The sequence below is a fragment of the Sarcophilus harrisii genome, chromosome 3 (assembly GCF_902635505.1).
Source record: "Sarcophilus harrisii chromosome 3, mSarHar1.11, whole genome shotgun sequence".
NCBI classification, from domain to species: Eukaryota; Metazoa; Chordata; class Mammalia; order Dasyuromorphia; family Dasyuridae; genus Sarcophilus; species Sarcophilus harrisii.
In genome coordinates, this window is record NC_045428.1 from 86,799,091 (window position 1) to 86,819,426 (window position 20,336).

At 34.9% G+C, this 20,336-nt stretch overlaps 1 protein-coding gene across 2 annotated transcripts in view; it reads left to right on the forward strand.

The window, feature by feature from the left end:
* The first annotated feature begins 1,506 nt into the window (after window positions 1–1,506).
* EPSTI1 (epithelial stromal interaction 1) overlaps window positions 1,507–20,336 on the forward strand; it is a 105,265-nt gene continuing 86,435 nt past the window's right edge. The window contains exon 1 of one of the 2 annotated variants that reach the window (XM_012546306.3): window positions 1,507–2,401. In XM_012546306.3, the coding sequence (XP_012401760.2) occupies window positions 2,223–2,401 (179 nt within the window). In that variant the 5' untranslated portion in view covers window positions 1,507–2,222. Of the gene's footprint in view, window positions 2,402–12,438; window positions 12,521–20,336 lie in introns of those variants that run through there. The other variant, XM_031958423.1, reaches the window with a different exon arrangement.

The window sequence follows — 20,336 nt, forward strand, 5'->3', positions numbered from 1 at the left end:
CTCTGGGTGTAGCTGCTTCTGTCCATCATTGATCAGTTGCAACTGAGTCTCTTTGTCGAAGAAATCCACTTCCATCAGATTACATTTTCATAGAGTATCGTTGTATAATAATCTCCTGGTTCTGCTCATTTCACTTAGCATCAGTTCATGTCTCTCCAAGCTTCTCTGTATTAATCCTGCTGGTCATTTCTTACAGAAAAATAATATTCCATAACATTCATATGCCACAATTTACCCACCCATTCTCCAATTGATGGGCATCCATTCATTTTCCAGTTTCTAGCCACTACAAACAGGGCTTCCACAAACATTTTGGCACATACAGGTCCCTTTCCCTTCTTTAGTATTTCTTTGGGATATATAGTTTTACAGATTTAACAGATTTGAACTTAACAGACAGACAGACAGACACACACACATTCCCCCTAATCTTCAATTCATAGTTTTAAAATTGTATTATTATTTAATTGACACTTATTAAACCCTACTTGGCTGAAATGGGACTCAGTTCCTGCCTTCAAAACACTTATAGTATGTGAAGATAAGGCACTTATAGAACAAAAATTATGTACAAGCACATTCATTGAAAAAATTTAATTAAATGTTAGAAATCCAAGACTGGCATCAGAGAACCTGAGTTTGAATCTTTCCTTTGTTAGTCATTCCCTATGTGATCTTGGACAAGTTTGGGCTTCAGTTCCATCTTCTAAATGGGTGAATTAGAGGAGATGACCTCAGAGATTCCTTCTAGAAAAGTCTAAATCCTCAAAAAAGAGCAACTAGCACAGAATTATTAGTAGATAATAATAAACTAACATTTACAAAGCTCTTTAAAATCTACTAAACACTTTACATATTATCTTACTTTATCCTTGCTATAATCTAGGAACTAGGGGCATAGTTATCTCCATTTTTGAGTTGAGAAATTCAGATGAGATTGTGATTTTAGTTCTGAGACAAATCAGATTGATTTCCTTGACTTCAAGTCTAGCACTCTAGAGGGACTGAAACTCTCATAATGAAATTAAAAACAAAACAAAACAAAAACAAAGTATTTTAAGGATTGTGAATCCTTAAGAATGAAGTGTTTTTTTTTTTTTTCTCTTGGTTTTTCCCCTTTGTTCCGATTCTTTTTTACAATAGGACTAGGGTGAAAATATATTTAATATGATGGAACATGAATAACCTATATCAGTTCGCCATTTTGGGAAGGGGTAAAGGGAAGGAGAGAGGAAGAAAAAATGGAAGTCAAAATCTTACTAAAGTAAATGTTGAAACCTAATAAATAAATAAATAAAGCTTAAAAAAAAAAAGACAGAAACCCCCTCATTCCTAATCTTATTGAGGGGATTTCTTTGCCTGCTCTGTCTCCTCTTGATTTTTAAAAAAATGTAATTTCCTTCTGTTTTTGTCCAAAAAGAGAGCTCTATGAAGTAAGCAGACACTTAAAAAAAAAAAAAAAAAAAAAAAAAAGGGGGGATTTGAATGACTGCGATTGCGGGTCTAGAATCCTTTCTCTTAAAGGTTTATCTTTTTCTGTGCCCTATGGTTCAGTATGTTTCTAGATAGTCTGGACTTCTAAAATTAGGGTTGAGTCGTGGAATTAATTACCTAACACCCGCCTTCTCTCTCTTCCCCTTCTAGCTCCCCATTAATCCTCTTCCTACCCTTCATAACTATGGTGTGCCCCACATGGGGATGTAAGAAGTCGGGGTGAGGTTGTCAGCCAATGTGAATCCTATAACTCCGACCTACTACAGGTGAATGGCTTTGACAGTAACAACGACCCTTTGCGAAACTGATCTCTAGCAAGGCTCTTTTTAGAGAAGGCCTTAAGAGTCCGCAGCCACTTAAGGCAGGTGGAATTGATCTTGTCCGAGGTTAGTTAGGTTGTTGCCACAGGCAGCCCTCAAAAGAAGCTCGGGTAGGTTGGTTGGCACCTGGAACGTCAGGGCCAGAGGAAGCTGTTGCCGGGAGAGGGTACAGAGTCGGGGGGTGGGGGACAGCGCCTCTGCTAAGGAGTGAGAAAGGAGATCAGGAAAGCTGAATAAGCCTTTCTGGGGTGTGGGAGAACAGTGGAGAAATCGAAACCTAAGAGCGGGCTTTCCCTGGCCGCTTTCGTTTTCCCCTCGAGACCCACAGTCCCTCGAGAGCCAGCGGCCAGCTGCCTTTGAGGCTTGCTCCCAGAGCCTGGAGCATTGCTTCCCTGAGACCCACTGACCATGGACAGCCGAAGCAGGGTCTCGTTCTCGCAGCCTTCTTTCTCTTCTCCTGCTACTTGGAACTCGGTTAAGAGGCAGCCTGAGCAGGGCTTGCTCCAAGGCCGGAGAATGAGTGCTGGCGCTTCCCATGAAGACCGGTTGCTGGAGAGCTCCGGATCTGGACCCCAGAATCAAAATCCGTAAGTCTAAAGTGAGCTGCATCCGCTGGAGGCGGCACCTCCTCTCATAGGTGGTTGTCCACATCTGGGCAGTCTAATCTTTTAAAAACACCAGCGTGAATCCTAATGAGCTACAAATTCATTTCATTGGTGGTCAGTTTCCTCTTTTGTAAATTGAGAGAATTGGACTGGGTGGTCTCTGTGATCCCAAATAGCTCTTAATTTAGGGTGCTTCTGGATCATAAAACTTCATAGAATCCTCTTCCTTTACATCCCCTCCATCTTTTATCTTTTCTTTTTTTCCCCTCCCAGTTGAGAGAGTATTTTTTTTTTTCTCCCTAACTCTGTTCCCTATTAAGTCACTGAATTTGATCTCAGGTGGTCAGTCTCCACTGAAAAAGGAGGAGTGCAAATCCATAGCATCTTTAGAAGAGATTTTATGTGTATATAGAGGCGATATGTCATAGCCAAAGTTGAAACCTAAATTGATGGGTAAATACAGGGAAACTTTTTTAAAGCAACAACTCAAAGTACTTTATAGTATTTGAGTTGGGACTTCATAGTATTATAGTTGGGACTTCATAGTATTATAGTTGGGACTTCATAGTATTATAGTTGGGACTTCATAGTATTATAGTTGGGACTTTTTATAATATTATAGTTGGGACTTTTTATAATATTATAGTTGGGACTTTTTATAATATTATAGTTGGGACTTTTTATAATATTATAGTTGGGACTTTTTATAATATTGTAGTTGGGACTTTATAGTATTGTAGTTGGGACTTTATAGTATTGTAGTTGGGACTTTGAGTTTGACTCTCAGAGACAGATTGAAGGATGGGGGCAAAAGAGAGAAGAAAGAAATAGCATTTGAGGGTACAAGACTACAAAGTTTGATGAGAGTAATTCCTCCCTCAAAAATGTTTAAAGCTCCTGCCCTTATCTTTCCTTCATATTTATGCAGCTGTCCTCTTTCTAGGAGTGGACTTTAGATAGTATTTACCTGCGTCTACTTGAATTGAAAAACTGGATTGAAAGCTTTGCTCCAGAAATCTTTTACCACCCAGCTAAACTTCTAAGAAATAGGCTAGAAGGACCAATGTAGAAGAGTTTACCTTCTTTTGGGTGGCCCCAGAGGGCAAAACCAGGACCAACCCTTGGAAATTATTAAAAATCATTCAGTCTTCAGAATACAAAGATCTGCCTATAATTAGAATGAGTTTTCTGAACTTAGAGGTGTTCAATGAGAGTTTCAGAACTAGCTTATTTCTTAGAAATAAAAGTGTGGTAACCAGGATAGAGAAAACTGGAAAATTATTTTTAAAATTTCAGATTCTGTTTTGCTCAATCTTGTTCCCTCCTCCCCCTCCCTCCTTATTTTAGAAGCAGCAGTGTGAAGTGTTGGATAGAGAGTTAGCCTTGGAGCAGCAAGACCTGGATTTAAGTCCTTCCTAACACATATTGGCTATGTGATACTGGAGAAGTCACTTCTTTGTGCTATAGGCAATTCTCTTACATTATAAAGTGCAAGAAGGTGTTTACCTATATGGGTACCAGGAGTTTCTTCAGTGGGGAGTTTCCTATCCACTGAAATCACAATTCTGTCCCTATTTCTTTTAGAGGATAAATGAGGTCTTTTGAGTGAGGTGGTATGCAATTTAATCAAAAGCAGAAACCTGAGCAGAGTTAACTGCTAATGCTTATTAGGTGTTCTTGAATGAAAGGCTGTGAGCTTTTTTTTAGAAGAAAAATTACATGTAATATGTGTGTATGTATAATGAATATTCAGCCATAGAATCTGTGACTTGTTAGGAATAAGTGCTTAGGATTCTAGATTTTTGGGTTACTGAAAATTAATGAGGTCTTACTGTTGCATGACTTCTATTATCCTGAGGACAAGAGAAATGTAGCAATCCTTATTTGAAATTAGCCAGATCATCCTTCTTATTCAAAGGGAATCCTAAAATGAATATTTTTCAAAGTTCGGGTATGCGTGAATTCTTTCAAAAAGCACAGGATGAAATCAAACGGACTGTTTACTGGCCACCAGGTAATGTGTGTTTCTTAGCAACCTGTCTCCAGCTTTCAACTGTCTAGAAATTTCTGATGAGAGGGGAAAATGAAAGTGATGCTATTTGTAAGGATCTTTAATTACAACCACCATTTGAAAAGCAAGGAGAGCAGTACATCCATACTGTTGTCATTTAAAACCCATTCCAACTGGTGGGAGGGAAGGATTAATGTCATTAGCCCGTGGTGTAAGCTGTACTACTGTGTAACATATGCCTAATATATCCAACATTTATGAACACTCCACCCTTTTAGCTTCCTCCCCTTTTCTGGTCCTGATCTTCAAGTATCAAAAGGTGTATATGACACATCAACATTAAGTCATTCATTCGATTTCCACTAGTGAATACAGAGTAAGGTTGGTTGATTAGAACTTCCAGAGTCAATGATTTTTGTCATCACTTGCCTTATTGCCTGGTCTTCTGTGCCTCTATGAATCAGATCAAGTCTGACAGTATTGTGGCACTAGCTTCATTGTTCACTTGGGATATCTAGAGAAGAAGTAGGACTCGTCTGAAAATCCTGCAGAGAAGGGTCCAATCATGCTTTATCAATGAAACCCTAGAATTGTATTTTGTACTGTGGAATTTGGCCTTTTTCTTTGTGGTTGCTCTAAAAATGCAAATTTTGCCAGATTGTTGGTTAGTAGAGGATACTATGCCCTTTGGTCCTTTTTCATACTCCCATCCATAGAATTTAATCAGAACTGAAGATTCAAGAGAGAAGACACTATATTTCCAGGTTTTCTGGAGGAGAAAGTTGACATGTAGAGAAACCAGCATTTTCCTCATAGATTTATTATCAGTTTACCACATAAGATTTCAGGAAATTTCCCCTTGAGTGAGATTGGGAATTTACATTCTTCTGACTAAGCTGAGATATTTTCTTCCCTGTGGAAGACTGTATATTATCTGTTGTGTTCTAATTATTATATTTTTTATTTCTGTTTGCTGCTAGTTTGGATCATTTTTTAAAAAATTCTAATAAACTGGTCTCTGATGGGCTCATACTAAACAAGTAGAGGATGATGTTTTTCTTTCATAGAATATATGCATGTTTCAGCTACTATGTAGTGCCTGACTCAGGAAGATTCATTTCCCTGAGTTCAAATCTGGTCTCAAACACGTAACTGTGTGACCCTGTGCAAGTCACTTAACCCTATTTACCTCAATTTCCTCATCTGTAAAATAAACTGGAGAAGGAAATGGCAAACCACTCCATTATTTTTGCCAAGAAAACTCCAAATGGTGTCTCAAAGATTCAGACATAACTGAAAAATGACTTAATGACAACAATAAACGTGTGCTATATGCCATCCCTGAAGGAAGATAAGTTTCTTTCACTTTTCTCTATATTCTAACATCTGGCACATAGTGCTTAATAAATGCCTGTTTATTAAAATCATCTTAGTTAATTGGATTTGGGTCAAGTGGAATCTCCATCCCTTTTAAAGATCTTTTTCTTATTAAGTTTGTTTGTTTATTTGTTTTTTACATGCTAGTTTTTTACCTTTCAAGAATTGCCTCTTTCATCAAGAATTGCCTCTTCTGGGTAAGATGGCAGAGAAAAGCCAAGAAGTTACCTGAGTTTTCCCCAATTTCCCTTAGAAACAACTTGAAATCAAGCCTCTGAACTGATTCTGAAGTGACAACTTACAAAGAGATAAAAAAGAAACAATTTTTCAGTTCAAGATAGCTTGGAAGACCTTGAGAAAAGATCAGTCTCATTTGAGTGAAAGGAGAGTGAAATCCAGTGTAAAAGGTGTTTGGGGGCAAACCATTGGGAGGGTCTCGGCCACAGCACAGATCAACAATCTAGGCTCCTCTGTCTTTGAATGGCAGGAATTAGCATAGCAGAGCAGTGGTGGAGCTTCCAATCCCAGTGCAGAAAGCGAATTGCCAGCCTCAAAAACTAGGCAACAACAGGTGAGATTAGGTCAGGCAACTCCAGTGCTGTGAGCAAGTCACTAAACACCAGAGACTCCAGTTCTGAAAGCCAAAGCTAAAAGCCATACAAGAACCTTGGAACAGTGACCCTTGTGTTCCAGAAGCAGAGCTCAACTTTAAAAGCCATAAAATTTGGGGGAGGGGAAGAAGGGGGGAAAAAAAAAGTAAAATGAGCAAGAAAAATAAAAAAAAACCTTGACTACAGAAAATTACTATGGTGATAGGGAAGCTAAAAACACCAAACTCCGAAGTGGACAAAATGCCCACATTTGAAACCTCAAAGAGATATAAATTGGTCTCAAGCCCAAAGAGCCTTCTTGGAAGAGTTCAAAAAGAATTTTTAAAGTTAAATAAGATGCAGAAGAAAAATTGAGAAAAGAAATAAGAGGTATAGAAGAGACAATCAACAGCTTGGAAAAGGAAGGACAAAAACTGACCCAAGAAAACAGTTCTTTAAAATTAACTACCCTTTAACCAATGATTCATTGAGTAATTGTTCTTATTCTGAAAATTGTGTCAGTTCCTTATATTCTTTAGATATCAAACTTTTATTTGACAAATAGAATCCACTTCAAATTTTTTTCTGATTCTGGATGCATTTTTTGTGTACTATTTTTATTTCCTACAATTTCTTCTGGTCAAAAGATTAATTCTTAAAACTACGATTTGGAGGAAATTTGTCCCTTCTTCACTGTTGTATGAGATAATTATTCACTTTGTCATATATGCATGTTAGTAATCTAAATTGTTTATCCATTGGAACTTATTTTGATTGGTTTCCATTATTTTGCCAAGGTGTTATGTAGCCTGTAAACAATAATTTTGGAATAATGAGTGTTTTATAATTTTAGATTTAGCAAGCACCATATTACTATGCAGTGTTTCCCTTTCCACCTTTTTCTTAATTTCCTTTGATATTCTTGACCTTTTGTTGTTTTGTATGAATTTTATTTTTCTACTTCTGTAGAATAAATCATTGACTTATGATCTGTGTAAACAAACCCAGAATTATTTGGAAAGTATTATTATCTTCACTTGCTGCAGCTGGTGGGCCTCTATAACAGATATCTTACTGAGTTAGCATCCATTCCTCCCCCGATCTTTACTTTTACTTGTCAGTCAGAAGAGCACTTAATTTATACACTAGACAGAATAGAAAATAAAATGACAAAAGATTTAACACATATATGGATTACTCACAGGTTACCCTAGCACTATTGAGAAAAGTGCACCCTTGCACAGAGCACATGTAAACAGGAGACATTATAGGAAGAATGGGCTTGTGTAAATGAATAATAATAATAATGATAGCTAGCATTTAGAGTGTCCTTTAAGATTTACACAATCCTTGACATATCTCACTAAGTTCTCATTGCAACCTTGGGAGATGAAACTGAGGCGGATAGAGGTTATATTTTGCCCAGGGTTATACAGCAAGTATCTGATATTGGATTCAAATTTGGATTTATCTGACTCTATCTAGCACTTCTTACCCTGTGCTACTTGGTTACCTATATGAAAAGATTTACATCACCCATGTAGAAAGGATACAAATGTAGAAGGAAATATGGTCAGGACAAAGCTGAAATTTTAATCTTGCACTTTTGGTAACTTATCAGTTGGAGAATGACTGATGAATTCATATCAGTTCCTTTTATATTCTAGAAATCTACTTTTATCCATGCTTAAAAACTGTTCAAGTGGGAAGGATCTCAGTGCTTCCATCGTTCATAGTGTTGGCTCTTCCATTTAAGTAAATTACTTTATATCATGTTGAAGAAAATTCTTTTCCGTTCTTTGTTTTTTAATAACACATTTTAAAAAATGTATTTTTACTATTTTAAATCATCCTTTTTTGGCATCTTTTATGCAAGGTAAGTGACTTGCCCAGCATCACATAGCTAGTAAGTGTTTGAGGTCAGGTTTGTACTCTGATCCTCCTGACTCAGTATTCTATTCACTTTATTAATTAGCTCTTCCCTAACTTTCTTAAATTCAAATTTTGTTCCCCCTCCTATAGAAAGCCTATCTTGATTTACTGTCCTCTCCTCAAAAATACATTGTTTAGATTTTGTATTTAATTTTCTAGGTTTTCTTTTTCTATTAGAATATTGGGGTAGCAACTTTTGTTTTTGTATTTCTGTTTCCAGCAGCCTAAAACAAGGTCTGGCATATGGTAGGTACTTAATAAATGCTTATTTTTGAATTGAATTATCTCTCTTAATAGTTTAGTCAAAGTTTACTTTGACATTAATCTTATCTAGTATCATGATTCTACCTCCTATTTTTCTGGAGTCAAGCAAAGCATAATTTTCTTCTCTTAATTTCTGATTTCAGCCCTATAAAGCTTTCTTATTCTTATTTCCTTTAAGCAAAATATTACTTGGCCTAATCACTATACATTTTGTAACCTTTATATTTGAGGGTAAACAACCATTAATATTCAAAGTTGCTAGTTTTTAATTTCTTTTGTTGATCTTATTGGATGCAAACACCATATTACTATGCAGTGTTTCCCTTTCCACCTTTTTCTTAATTTCCTTTGATATTCTTGTCCTTTTGTTGTTTTGTATGAATTTCATTTTTCTACTAATGTAGAATACTTTTGATCCAGTTTTGCTACTGAAACTTCCCTTCCCATCTTTTATATCTGTAATATAAATTTATTACCATATATACTTATTGTTTATATTTTAGGTTTTTTTGTTAATTACTTTTTAATTCCTTTTTCTGCATGTTTATTTTTCTTGTGAATGTTTTTGTTCTTGATTCTTTAATTTTTAACACATTTGCTGCAGTTTTTGAAGGAATATAGTAGAGCTTGGGTCATTCATTTCCATTCTACCATCTTCTAGAAAGGTCCCACTTAGTCCTCTTTTCTCCAGCCAGGCTTATATTTGTGTGTGTGTGTGTGTGTGTGTGTGTGTGTGTGTGTGTGTGTTTTGTATGTGTTCTCAATTCTTTTTTTTTTAAACTAGTAATTGGTAAAATACATCTTCATCCATTTTTTAATTTTAATTTTTGTTTTTTAAACATCCCCCATTTTTTAAAAACATGACATGATTTCTATATTTAAATAAAGATGTCCATTTGGAACTCATTTTAATAAGTGTAAGCAATGGGTCTAAAGCTATTTGCTACTTTCCAGGTTTCCTTATTGTCTTTGTCAAATAGTTCTTCTCCAAATAGTTAGTTCTTGGGTGTATTGAACACTAAAGCTACTGAGTTTGTTTCTGATTTTAGCTTATCTAGTTGGTTCCACTGTCATTTTTGTTTTTAACAAGTACTGAAATTTTTTCACAATTACTGATTCATAATTTGAGATCTAAAAATTTTATTTTATTTTTGTTTCTACCTTTCCCATAATTTTCTTCAAAATTCTAGGCCGTTAACTCTCCCAAACAAATTAGTTATTATTTTGGCTAGCTCTATAAAGCAGAAATAAAGCTGACCTCAGAGTTGGGATGGTTTGGGTTCAAAGTTTACCTGTGACATAAATTGGTCATATGACTCTTAGCAAATCACATAATCTTTGAGTGCATCAGACATTTTTCTAAGACTCTAAGTAGCAGAGAAGGTGACCTGCATTGGAGAGTTTTCTTATCTGGGAGTTCCCAATATTAATGAAGTCACAAAATCAGCCATCATCCTGACAAATAAATTCCCCCTTTGATAACTTTGGTTGGCATTAAATCCACAAAATAAATTGGGTAACTAATTTATTTTTGGGATTCAGCTAGAAACATCATGAACAATAATAATTCTCTATTTGTCTTGCTTTAGTTAATTAAAGATTGTTTTTTTAATAGGATTTTATTTTTCTAAATACATACAAAGATTGTTTTCAACATTCAACTTTTCAAAACCTTGTGTTTTAGATATTTTTTTCTCTCTCTCCTCACCTATCTCCCCTGGAACACAAGCAATCCAATATAGTTTAAACATGTACAATTCTTCTAAACATATTTCCATGTTTGTCATGCTGCACAAGAAAAATCAGATCAAAAGGGAGAAAAAACATGAGGGGGGGGGGAAACAAGGAAATGAATAACAAAGGTGAAAAATTAGGCTTTGATCCACATTCAGTCTCCATAGTTCTGTCTCTGATTTTTGGATGGCACTTTCAAGTCTATTGGAATTTCCTTGAATCTCCTCTTTGTTGAAAAGAACCATATCCAGCAGAATGAATACAGAGAGGCTTGGAGAGACTTATATGAACTGATACTAAGTGAAATGAGCAGAACCAAGAGATCATTATACACTTCAACAACAATACTATGAGGCTCAATTCTGATGGAAGTGGATATCTTCGGCAATGAGAAGATCCAATTCAGTTCTAATTATCAATGATGGACAGAACCAGCTACACCCAGAGAAAGAACACTGGGAAATGAATGTGGACTGCTTGCATTTTTGTTTTTCTTCCCAATTTATTTTTACCTTTCTAAATCCGATTTTTCTTGTGCAATAAGAGAACTGTACAGATCTGTACACATATATTGTATCTAAGATATACTTTAACATGTTTAACATGTATGGGACTGCCTGCCATCTAGGGGAGGGAGTGGATGGAAGGAAGGAAAAAGTTGGAACAGAAGTGATTGCAAGAGACAATGTTGAAAAATTACCCATGCATATGTTCTGTCAATAAAAATATATATATATATATTTATATATATATATATATATATATATATATATATATATATATAAAGAACCAGGTCCATCATAGTTGATCATCACATAAACTTGTTGCTAATATGTACAATTTTCTTGGTTCTTCTTACTTTCTATCAGTTCATATAAGTCTTTCCAGGCTTTTCTGAAATCAGCCTGCCCATCATTACTTATAGAACAATAATATTCCGTTATATTCTTATATCATGATTTATTCATCCATTCTCCAACTGATGGACCTCCACTCAGTTTTCAGTTCCTTGTTACTACAAAAAGGGCTGCCACAAACATTTTTGCACATGTGGGTTCTTTTCCTTCTTAAAGATTGTTTTGTAATTGTATTCCTCTAAATTATAAGCTTGTCTTAGTGGGATGGTTTCAAAATAATTTATGAATTTTGTAATAATATTGAATGTGATATCTTTTTGGATAATTTCTTTCTGATTTTTGATGCTGTTATCTAGAAATGCTGATGGTTTATATATTTTTATATCCTGCTACCTGTACTTTGGGTTGAGTCATTTTAGCTGTTCTGTGACTCTATTTGGGATTTTTCTTGGCAAAGATACTGGAGTATTTTCTATTTCCTTCTCTAGCTCATTTTACAGATGAGAAAACTGAGGCAAATTGGGTTAAATGACTTGTCCAGGGTCACACAGCTAGTAAATATCTGAACCTGGATTTAAACTTAGGAAGATGAATCTTCCTGACTTTTAGGAATGTATTCTTTGTGCATGATCAGGGTTAAAAGTACTGAAAGATAAGTTAATATGATTTGGAGTCAGCCAGAGTTTTCAGCAAAGTATCTGTGCCTATAAACTGAAGGACAAAATCCATCTTATCCTTCTTTCCCTTTCAATTTATTTCCAACCTAGGAGTACCTAAAGACCTTAAATCTGAGGAGGATTTCTACACATAGGCAAAAATTGCTCAGTATAATTTAACCACAATCTAATTTATGAATTTTAGCCTTGAAATATATTTGTAGAACCCATAAACACTAGTTTTGGGAGAGACATTACTGAATATGGGAAATTGTGTGGCAACATCTGAGAAATTAAGTCTATTTTTAAAACTGAAAATTCACTATCATTTTATATACACATATTTATAAATTTTGTACCAATAATTTTGCATTACACATCCAGAGGAGAAAATAAAAGCATTAACATTTTCTCACCAAACTTCTGTTCAAATCCAATTAGTGTACTAAATTTTTAGAGAGAGATTATTTTAGGTATTCCCAATCATAATATAGAAGATTTTGCCTCTTGGCTTAAAAGATCCTAGCATTCCATGGCAACGTCTATTGGGTAGGGGGGGAAGGTGACTATGACAACTTCTGTACTGCCCCACCCCTTCTCCTGTGTCCTCACAGAAGTGAATAAATGAAGACGTGGTTCAACATTTACGAAAGATTACCAGTCCTTAATATGTGACAAAGGTACTTCAGGAAAAATTAATTCTGGGAAAACACTGTGCTCTGGGGGTAGAATTTAGTACCCCAAATGATAGACTGGTTATTAAGTTTTATAACTGATTTCTGGTTTAAATCTTAGAACTTCTTAAATGCAATTGAGGAGTAGTGAAGTATCTTCTAATAGACTGAAGTTAAAGTAGGAAATTAAAAAAAAAAATTCCTAACTTATCCTACAGGTACTGAATGGTGTGAGTGCACTAGTTATGTGTCTGCTGGTGGATGCAGGGAATTGGGCTATTCTGAAGCCCTTGTCAATTATGTGAAATAGTATCTCAATGGCCTGAAACAATCAAGATTGGTTTTTTTTTTTTTCTTTTTGTGTGTGGGAGGAGGTGTTTCTAGAGTACATGATTTATATTGTGGAAACCCTAATCCTTTTGCTGACTCTTATTCCATCTCATAGGGGAAAAATACCTTAGACTTCCTTTCTAAAGGATAGGTAAAAAGGTACTTTACATTTAACAACTAAATTGTGTGATTCAGTGAATTAAAAGGACTCAGAGTATTGGCTAGGTGGCAGAGTTCATAGAGTTCTGGGATTGGAATCAGAAAGTCCTGAATATTGCCTTTGACATTTATTAGCTACATGAATGCTGAAGAAGTCACTTAACACTCCCCCACTTTTTATGCTCAAGTTTTTTTTAATCTGTAAAATGGGGATTATAATAGCATCTACCTCCTAGAATTAGGATGAGGATCAAAGGAAATAACATAGGAAACATTTTGCAAACGTTTAAATGCCATATAAATGCTAGCTGCTATTATTATTGTTATTATATTTTTTGTTATATGAATGAAGGCTCTTTAACTTTTTATACTCTACATGGGAACATTGATGAAATGAACTAATGAGATAAAGGCAAATGAGTGGGACTATATTTGGTTAAATAAATTACTTAATATGGTGGTTCTTAGGGGGCAGCAAGTAACTTGGAATGAGGGCTGGATTTGGAGTCAGAGGATACCACTACCAAATCTTAGGTTTACCTTGTACAAGTCACTTAACTTTATCTGAAAGAGATGGGACTGGACTAAGTGACCTTCAAGTTTCTTTCCAGCTTACATCTGTGATCCTAAGCCATATTATCCCTTAGAGACTAAAACTAGTGGGTTGGTGATTTTTGTATCACTTGAGAAAGTAGAAATACCTACAGTTTAATGAAATGTGATCCTGAAAAGAGAAAATATTACTGGTATTGATGCATATAAAAACACCTATTCACATTGTATGTGATAAGTATTTATGTGACTTAATTTAGGAAAAAAACACCTGGGGAATTATTACCCACATTATTTTTCTATAACAATATGGCTAAGTTCTATTGTTGAAAATCCATTTATGAATATGGTATACATTCTTATTGTCATTAGCTTTGAATAGCTTTAATAGCCAAAGGGGTTAATGGACAGAATTATGTTATATTTTCTTAAATCAATAAGCTCTAAATTGGGTAAGGGTCAGATTTCATTCCTATTTGCACTAAAGTTTCAACATTTCCTGATATTTTAGTGGGGCTTACAATTGTACTCTGCCAAGACTCCAGGAGCAATCATTTCAATTCAAATACAATATTAAAGAAAATGAGTGGGCATTTTATTTTTGAGAAGTCAGTGACAGCTGAAACAGTAAAACAATAAATCAACGGGATGATGAAAGCTTGAAAAACACTTAATACCTATAATAATCATTTGAGACCTACCGGAACTGAGAGGGGGAAGAAACTTAGTTCAATTACACAGTGAGGTTACTTACAGCAAAGTCTGTAGAGTGCTGTAAGGTTATATGCATTGTTAAGGTTAATTACATCTATTCAGAATGTATTTGAATCTGAAACTAGCTTAAAGTAGGAAAAAAAATCAAAGAGAGCAGGCTGAGAGTGAAGACACAAATGATCTGGGAATCAGGCTGATGGATGCTTTGTTCAGGCTGGGGCTATTTTAATTCGAGATGGATTAAAAGACTTTTTAATAGAAAGTCCTGTGATATGACTGTAGAAACTTATAATCATAAAAATTCAAGGGCAAACTTACTTTATACCATATTACAGATGAACTTAAGTCCCAGGCTACTTAATTTAGAAGGACAATGTCTCAGTAGGCTGCATTCAGAAGTCTTATTATTATTATTATTTTAGGTTTATTTGTTTGTACATCTTACTCTGTCTCTTCAGAAAAAATAAGAAAGCTTTAGAACCATAATAATCTTCAGTCTGTCTATAAAATGTTAGTTGCAGAAATGAGTCACATTCTACTTCTAATCTTTGATTTTTAAAGGAAAAAGAAAGGATTAAATAAAGAAACCTTAGTTGATTCCTGTGTAACCAAATTTGATTTTCAAAAAATAATAAATATATTGAGAGAGGTGATCATTGTTCCTTAGAAAGTTGAGGGTTTTTTTTGAGGGGGGGGGTGGGAGGTTGGTGGAAAAGGGGAGAGGGAAGGAAGAATTGGAGGACAATGTATGTTGTCTTTATGTTGCTTTAAAGTTTGCAAAGTATTTTTACATATGTTACATCATTTCATTTTCACAATGACCCTGTAATTTATTTTTGTCCTCATTTGACAGATACAGGAAACTGAAGTTGAGAGGTTGTGAGTTAACCAAGATTACATAGTTTGTAAGTGTGTATGTAACTGGTTTGAACTCTGTCTTTTTGACTGAAAATGTACTCTTTTATGTAGTCACTTTTCTAGTTAATTGCCTCTAAGAAGAATACACTCAAAAAAGCATTATTGTCTCTAGGGAAGAAAATGTTGGCTTGGTTTTTATTAGCAAAACCCCATAAGGGGTCTTATCACATATACATTAAGAGACAGAATCTGGAATTAGAGGGCATATTATTGTAGCAGAGAGAAGTAGAACTTGGAGAAAATAAATGAAGGGGACAGGAATTCAGTTATATTTAGAGGTGAGATTTTTAAAAAATGGGATACAGTTGGTCACATCATCAAAACAAAGATGTATTTTGAGAATGAGTAGGGGAAAAAAAGACACACAGAATAAAAATGTTGCTTAATGAAGTCGAAATCTGTTCAAAAATTCTCTCATCAAAAAATTCAAGGTGGGGGGAGTCATGTTGAGGGTTATCTAGTTATGTTAGAATATGTGGGTTTAGAACTAGAGGACTTAGGTTAAAATCCCAGCTATGATTGAGGCTTACCATCTGTGTGACCTTGGGTAAATAAATGCCTTCTTTTTCCTCTCTATAAATGAGTGTTGGACTTGGAGGTACAATTCTGGATTTATATTCCATCATCAATTTTGCAGTAGGAAGTATATTAAATGTCAGTTGCTTTCCCCCTCCCTGCCACCAAATCCTTCCCCAAGAAGTTGGTTGAATGCTAGAAAGGCTGCTTTTATCACAGCATTCAAGTAAGACCTGGGGTCTTCTAGTCCGTTCATTACCCGTACCAATGAAGAAACTGAAAGTTCAGGGTGGCTAAAAGTGGCCCAAGGTCATACAATAAGGAAAAGAGTCAGGGAATAAACCCATTGTCTCTGGACACCAAATCTAGTCCTGTTTACATTACACCATTTTGTAAATGACACAGTGGAGGGCATTTAGGAGTATTTGTGTCTCAGTTTGTATGTTCTTAAAGGTAGAAATTAAGGAGTGATATGATATGGATCTACTTGAGGTCATTAAAATGTTCAGCTAAAAACTCATTTTTTAGTTTCATATGTATTATATTTACTGAGAGGCAGAATGACAATGAGCAAGGAACTTAAATGTTTCAGCTGTGAATTTCTTTTATGAAAATGGGATTATTAATACTTTTTCAGAGTTGCTTCAAGTTAACTGTATATGAATTTTAAATGGTTCCATAAAAATAAAGATTATAATGATATTGTTTCTTTTTAATTTAAAAACCAAACTTGAGAAGGGTGTCAATTCGAATGTTGACCATATTCTAAATTTTTAAAAAATTAGTTTACAAACTTCTTGAAATGATTTGTTGCGGTCGAATGACCTGCTTATTCGAGATTTATACTTTTAAAAAAGATTTAAAGTAGCAAGCAATCTGATAGTTTTAAACTTTTGCCAAGCCTTCACACATCCTTTTGTTATCGTTCAGTCATTTTTCAGTCATGTCCAACTTTTCATGACCTCATTTGGGTTTTCTTGGCAAAGGTACTAGGCTGGTTTGCCATTTTCTTCTCCAGATCATTTTATAGATGAGAAAACTGAGGCAAACAGGGTGCAATGACTTATTTAGAGTAACACAACTAGTGTCTGAGGCTGGATTTGAGTTCAGGGACATGAGTCCTTCTCACTAGAAATTTTATACTCTGTCCACTGTGTTCCTTCACCCATCCTAATTCCTTGTAACTTAAGCCCACTTGTGATCTGCCTTCATTGTCTGTCTCTGAAAACTGCTATAAATTTTACTTAACATGAATGTGTACTGTAATAGGATAATTATTCTTTTTTTTTTCCCCTTCGGCCAGTGAGTATTTTTATGGGCCAGTATATGAAGATAAGATGAAATGAGTTCTTATTCTTGGGGCACTTATAGTTTACTTATATGTACATGTACATTTAGAGGTACATACAAAATGATTTTGGGGGGGAGGGATCAAGAAAGTCTTCATGTACCAAGAGACATAAGTTGAGCCTTTAAGAAAACCAAGTATTTTAAGATGAGGAGGGGCTATGTACCAAGCATGGGGAAGAACTGGTATGGAGAATCAGAAGTGGGAGAGGGAATTCTGTACTATATTATATACTGTATTTTATATATATATATATATATATATATATATATATATATATATATGTATATATATATATGTATTATATATATATATGTATTATATACATACACACATATTTTATTTATATATATATATACACACACAAACAGCAGACTGAAAACTAGTTTGGAGTCAGATTGTTTAGGGTTTTAAATGCCAAATAGAGGATTTTATTTTTTATCCTACAGGCACAGTAGGGAGTTACTGGAGTTTTGTTTTGTAGCAAAATGACCTAGTTAGATTTGTACTTTAGGAACAACAATCTGACAGTTGTATGGAATAAGGATTGGAAAATAGAGAAACTTGAGGTAGGGAGATCATTTTTGGGGGGGGCTAATTGAAGTTAAAGGGAGAGGAGATGAAGGCCTGAACTGAGGTGATGGTTATGTACTTGGAGGGGGGGAGGACATGTGAGAATGTTATGGCAGTTGAATGATTATGTGGGGTGAGATTAAGGACTGGAGAATGATGCTGAAGATGCAGAATATTAATCTGAATATTGGAATGACAAAACTAAAGAAATTCAGAAGAGGGTTTTGCTGTAAAGCCAATAAGCATTTATTGAGCATCTACTTTGTGCCAGGTACTGTGCTAATTGGGGATTCAAAGAAGATCATGGGATGTATCTGGAAAATCACTTTAGAAAAGGATAATTTAAATTGGACAATGACTTGGTAGAGACTGAAAATCAACCTGGAATGAGGTATGATCAAATAATACATTATGGGGCATTTCAAAGATCTACACATCTGTGAGAATTCATTACCTGTTAGAATACTTTCTTTGGGGAAAAAGAAAAAAATTGTACTCCTGGTCTCCCTAAATAATCATTTAATTCTTTAGTGGGTAGAGAAGAGGAAAGCCAGTATCTTAGATGTGATTGAGATCAGTAAAGAGAACTAGTTGTTAAAGTAGAAATGATTAAAACTTGGGAGACAGTGAACATAGCATTTAAAATACCTTTTTATTTTCAAAATACATACAAAAATTATTTTCAACATTCACCCTTGAAAAACTTTGTGTTCCATTTTTTCTCCCATCCTCCTCCTCTCCCCCTCCCCAGACAGCAAGTAATCCAATATAAGATTAAATATGTGCAGTTCTTCTAAACATATTTCTAATTTATCTTACTGTGCAAGAAAAATCAGATCAAAAGAGGAGAAATGAGAGAAGAAAAAACAAGCAAACAAATGAGAACAACAAAATGATGACAATGCTTTGATCCACATTAGGTCTCCATAGATTTCTCTCTGGATGTGGATGGCATTTTCCAACAGAAGTCTATTGGAATTGACTTGATTAGCCTCATTGTTGGAAAAAGGGAGATTGATGGAAAGTGTCCCTCACAGTTAGTCACATAATCTTTTTGTTGCTGTGTACGTAACATTTTATTTTATTTTTTATTAAAGCTTTTTATTTACAAAACCTATACATGGGTAATTTTTCAATACTGACCCTTTCAAATTTTCCCTTCCTTCCCCTTTATTCCACCCCCTAGACGGCAGGCAGTCCAATATATGTCAAATATGTACATAACATTTTAGACTTTACTCTTGGGGCAGATAAATGATCAGAGATCATAAAGAAAAGAAATCAGTAGAGATAAGGCAGAGCTACTTACATCTTGTTTTATTTCTGGACAAAGATCTTCAGACTGGGAAGAAAAGGTCAAAGATGGTTATTGGTGTCAGGATTTGTTACAAGAGAGCACAAACCTTGATAAGCTCAGTCACATGCTATCCTAGAGTAGTGGAAGTTTGCTATGTGATCAATGATTTTGATAAATTGTAGAGAATAGGAGAAACTCTATAGAACTGAAGACAAGCAAATATACTGATTTTTAAATAAGAGGCAGATTCTATAAAACATAGATTTGTGGGCCTAATCTTGACCCTAAGAAAATATTAGAACATACTATTAAATGATGATTTGTCAATACTGATAATTCACCTTTTATGTATGCTTTTGGATTTGTGAAGCACTTTACTTACTATCCTCCATTGACAGTATGGAGTACATTTATGTCCTCCATTCCACAGAAAACTATAAACTGAACTTGAGGCTCATTCATGAGAAATTCAAGTGGAAAAATCTTGCCTTTGCAAGTGCTAAGTATATAACTATGGGTCACTGAACTTCTAAGTCAGAAAGGTTTTTGCTATACAACACTATCTTACTAGACTAAGAGCTGACATGTTTCAAGAATTTCAAGTGAGAAGACCTCTATTTCCTCTCTTGTCAAGGTTAATGGATTGGTAATTCAGTGGAATGCTCTAGTCAGAGTATGTCTGGACAGCAGAAGGCATTTGACAAAAAGACTCAAGTGGAGAGACATAGCCTAGATCAGGGCTTCTTAAACTTTTCCCACTTGTAACCTCTTTTCACTTGAGAAATTGTTATGTGGTAAATAGGTATATGAAATAAATATACAAATCAAGCATTTTCTGATAATAAATCATAATTTTGCAATCCCCACATTCAGTGACAAGACCTTATGTAGGGTTACAAAACACAGTTTAAGAAATTGGGTTCTACCAGGAGATCATTATATACTTCAACAACAATATTATATGATGACCAGTTCTGATGGACCTGGCCATCCTCAGCAACGAGATCAACCAAATCATTTCTAATGGAGTAGTAATGAACTGAACCAGCTACGCCCAGAGAAAGAACTCTGGGAGATGACTAAAAACCATTACATTGAACTCCCAATCCCTATATTTATGCCCACCTGCATTTTTGATTTCCTTCACAAGCTAAATGTACAATATTTCAAAGTCTGATTCTTTTTGTACAGCAAAATAACGTTTTGGTCATGTATACTTATTGTGTATCTAATTTATATTTTAATGTATTTAACATCTACTGGTCATCCTGCCATCTGGGGGAGGGGGTGGGGGGGGTAAGAGATGAAAAATTGGAACAAGAGGTTTGGCAATTGTTAATGCTGTAAAGTTACCCATGCATATAACCTGTAAATAAAAGGCTATTAAATTTTTTTAAAAAAAGAAAGAAATTGGG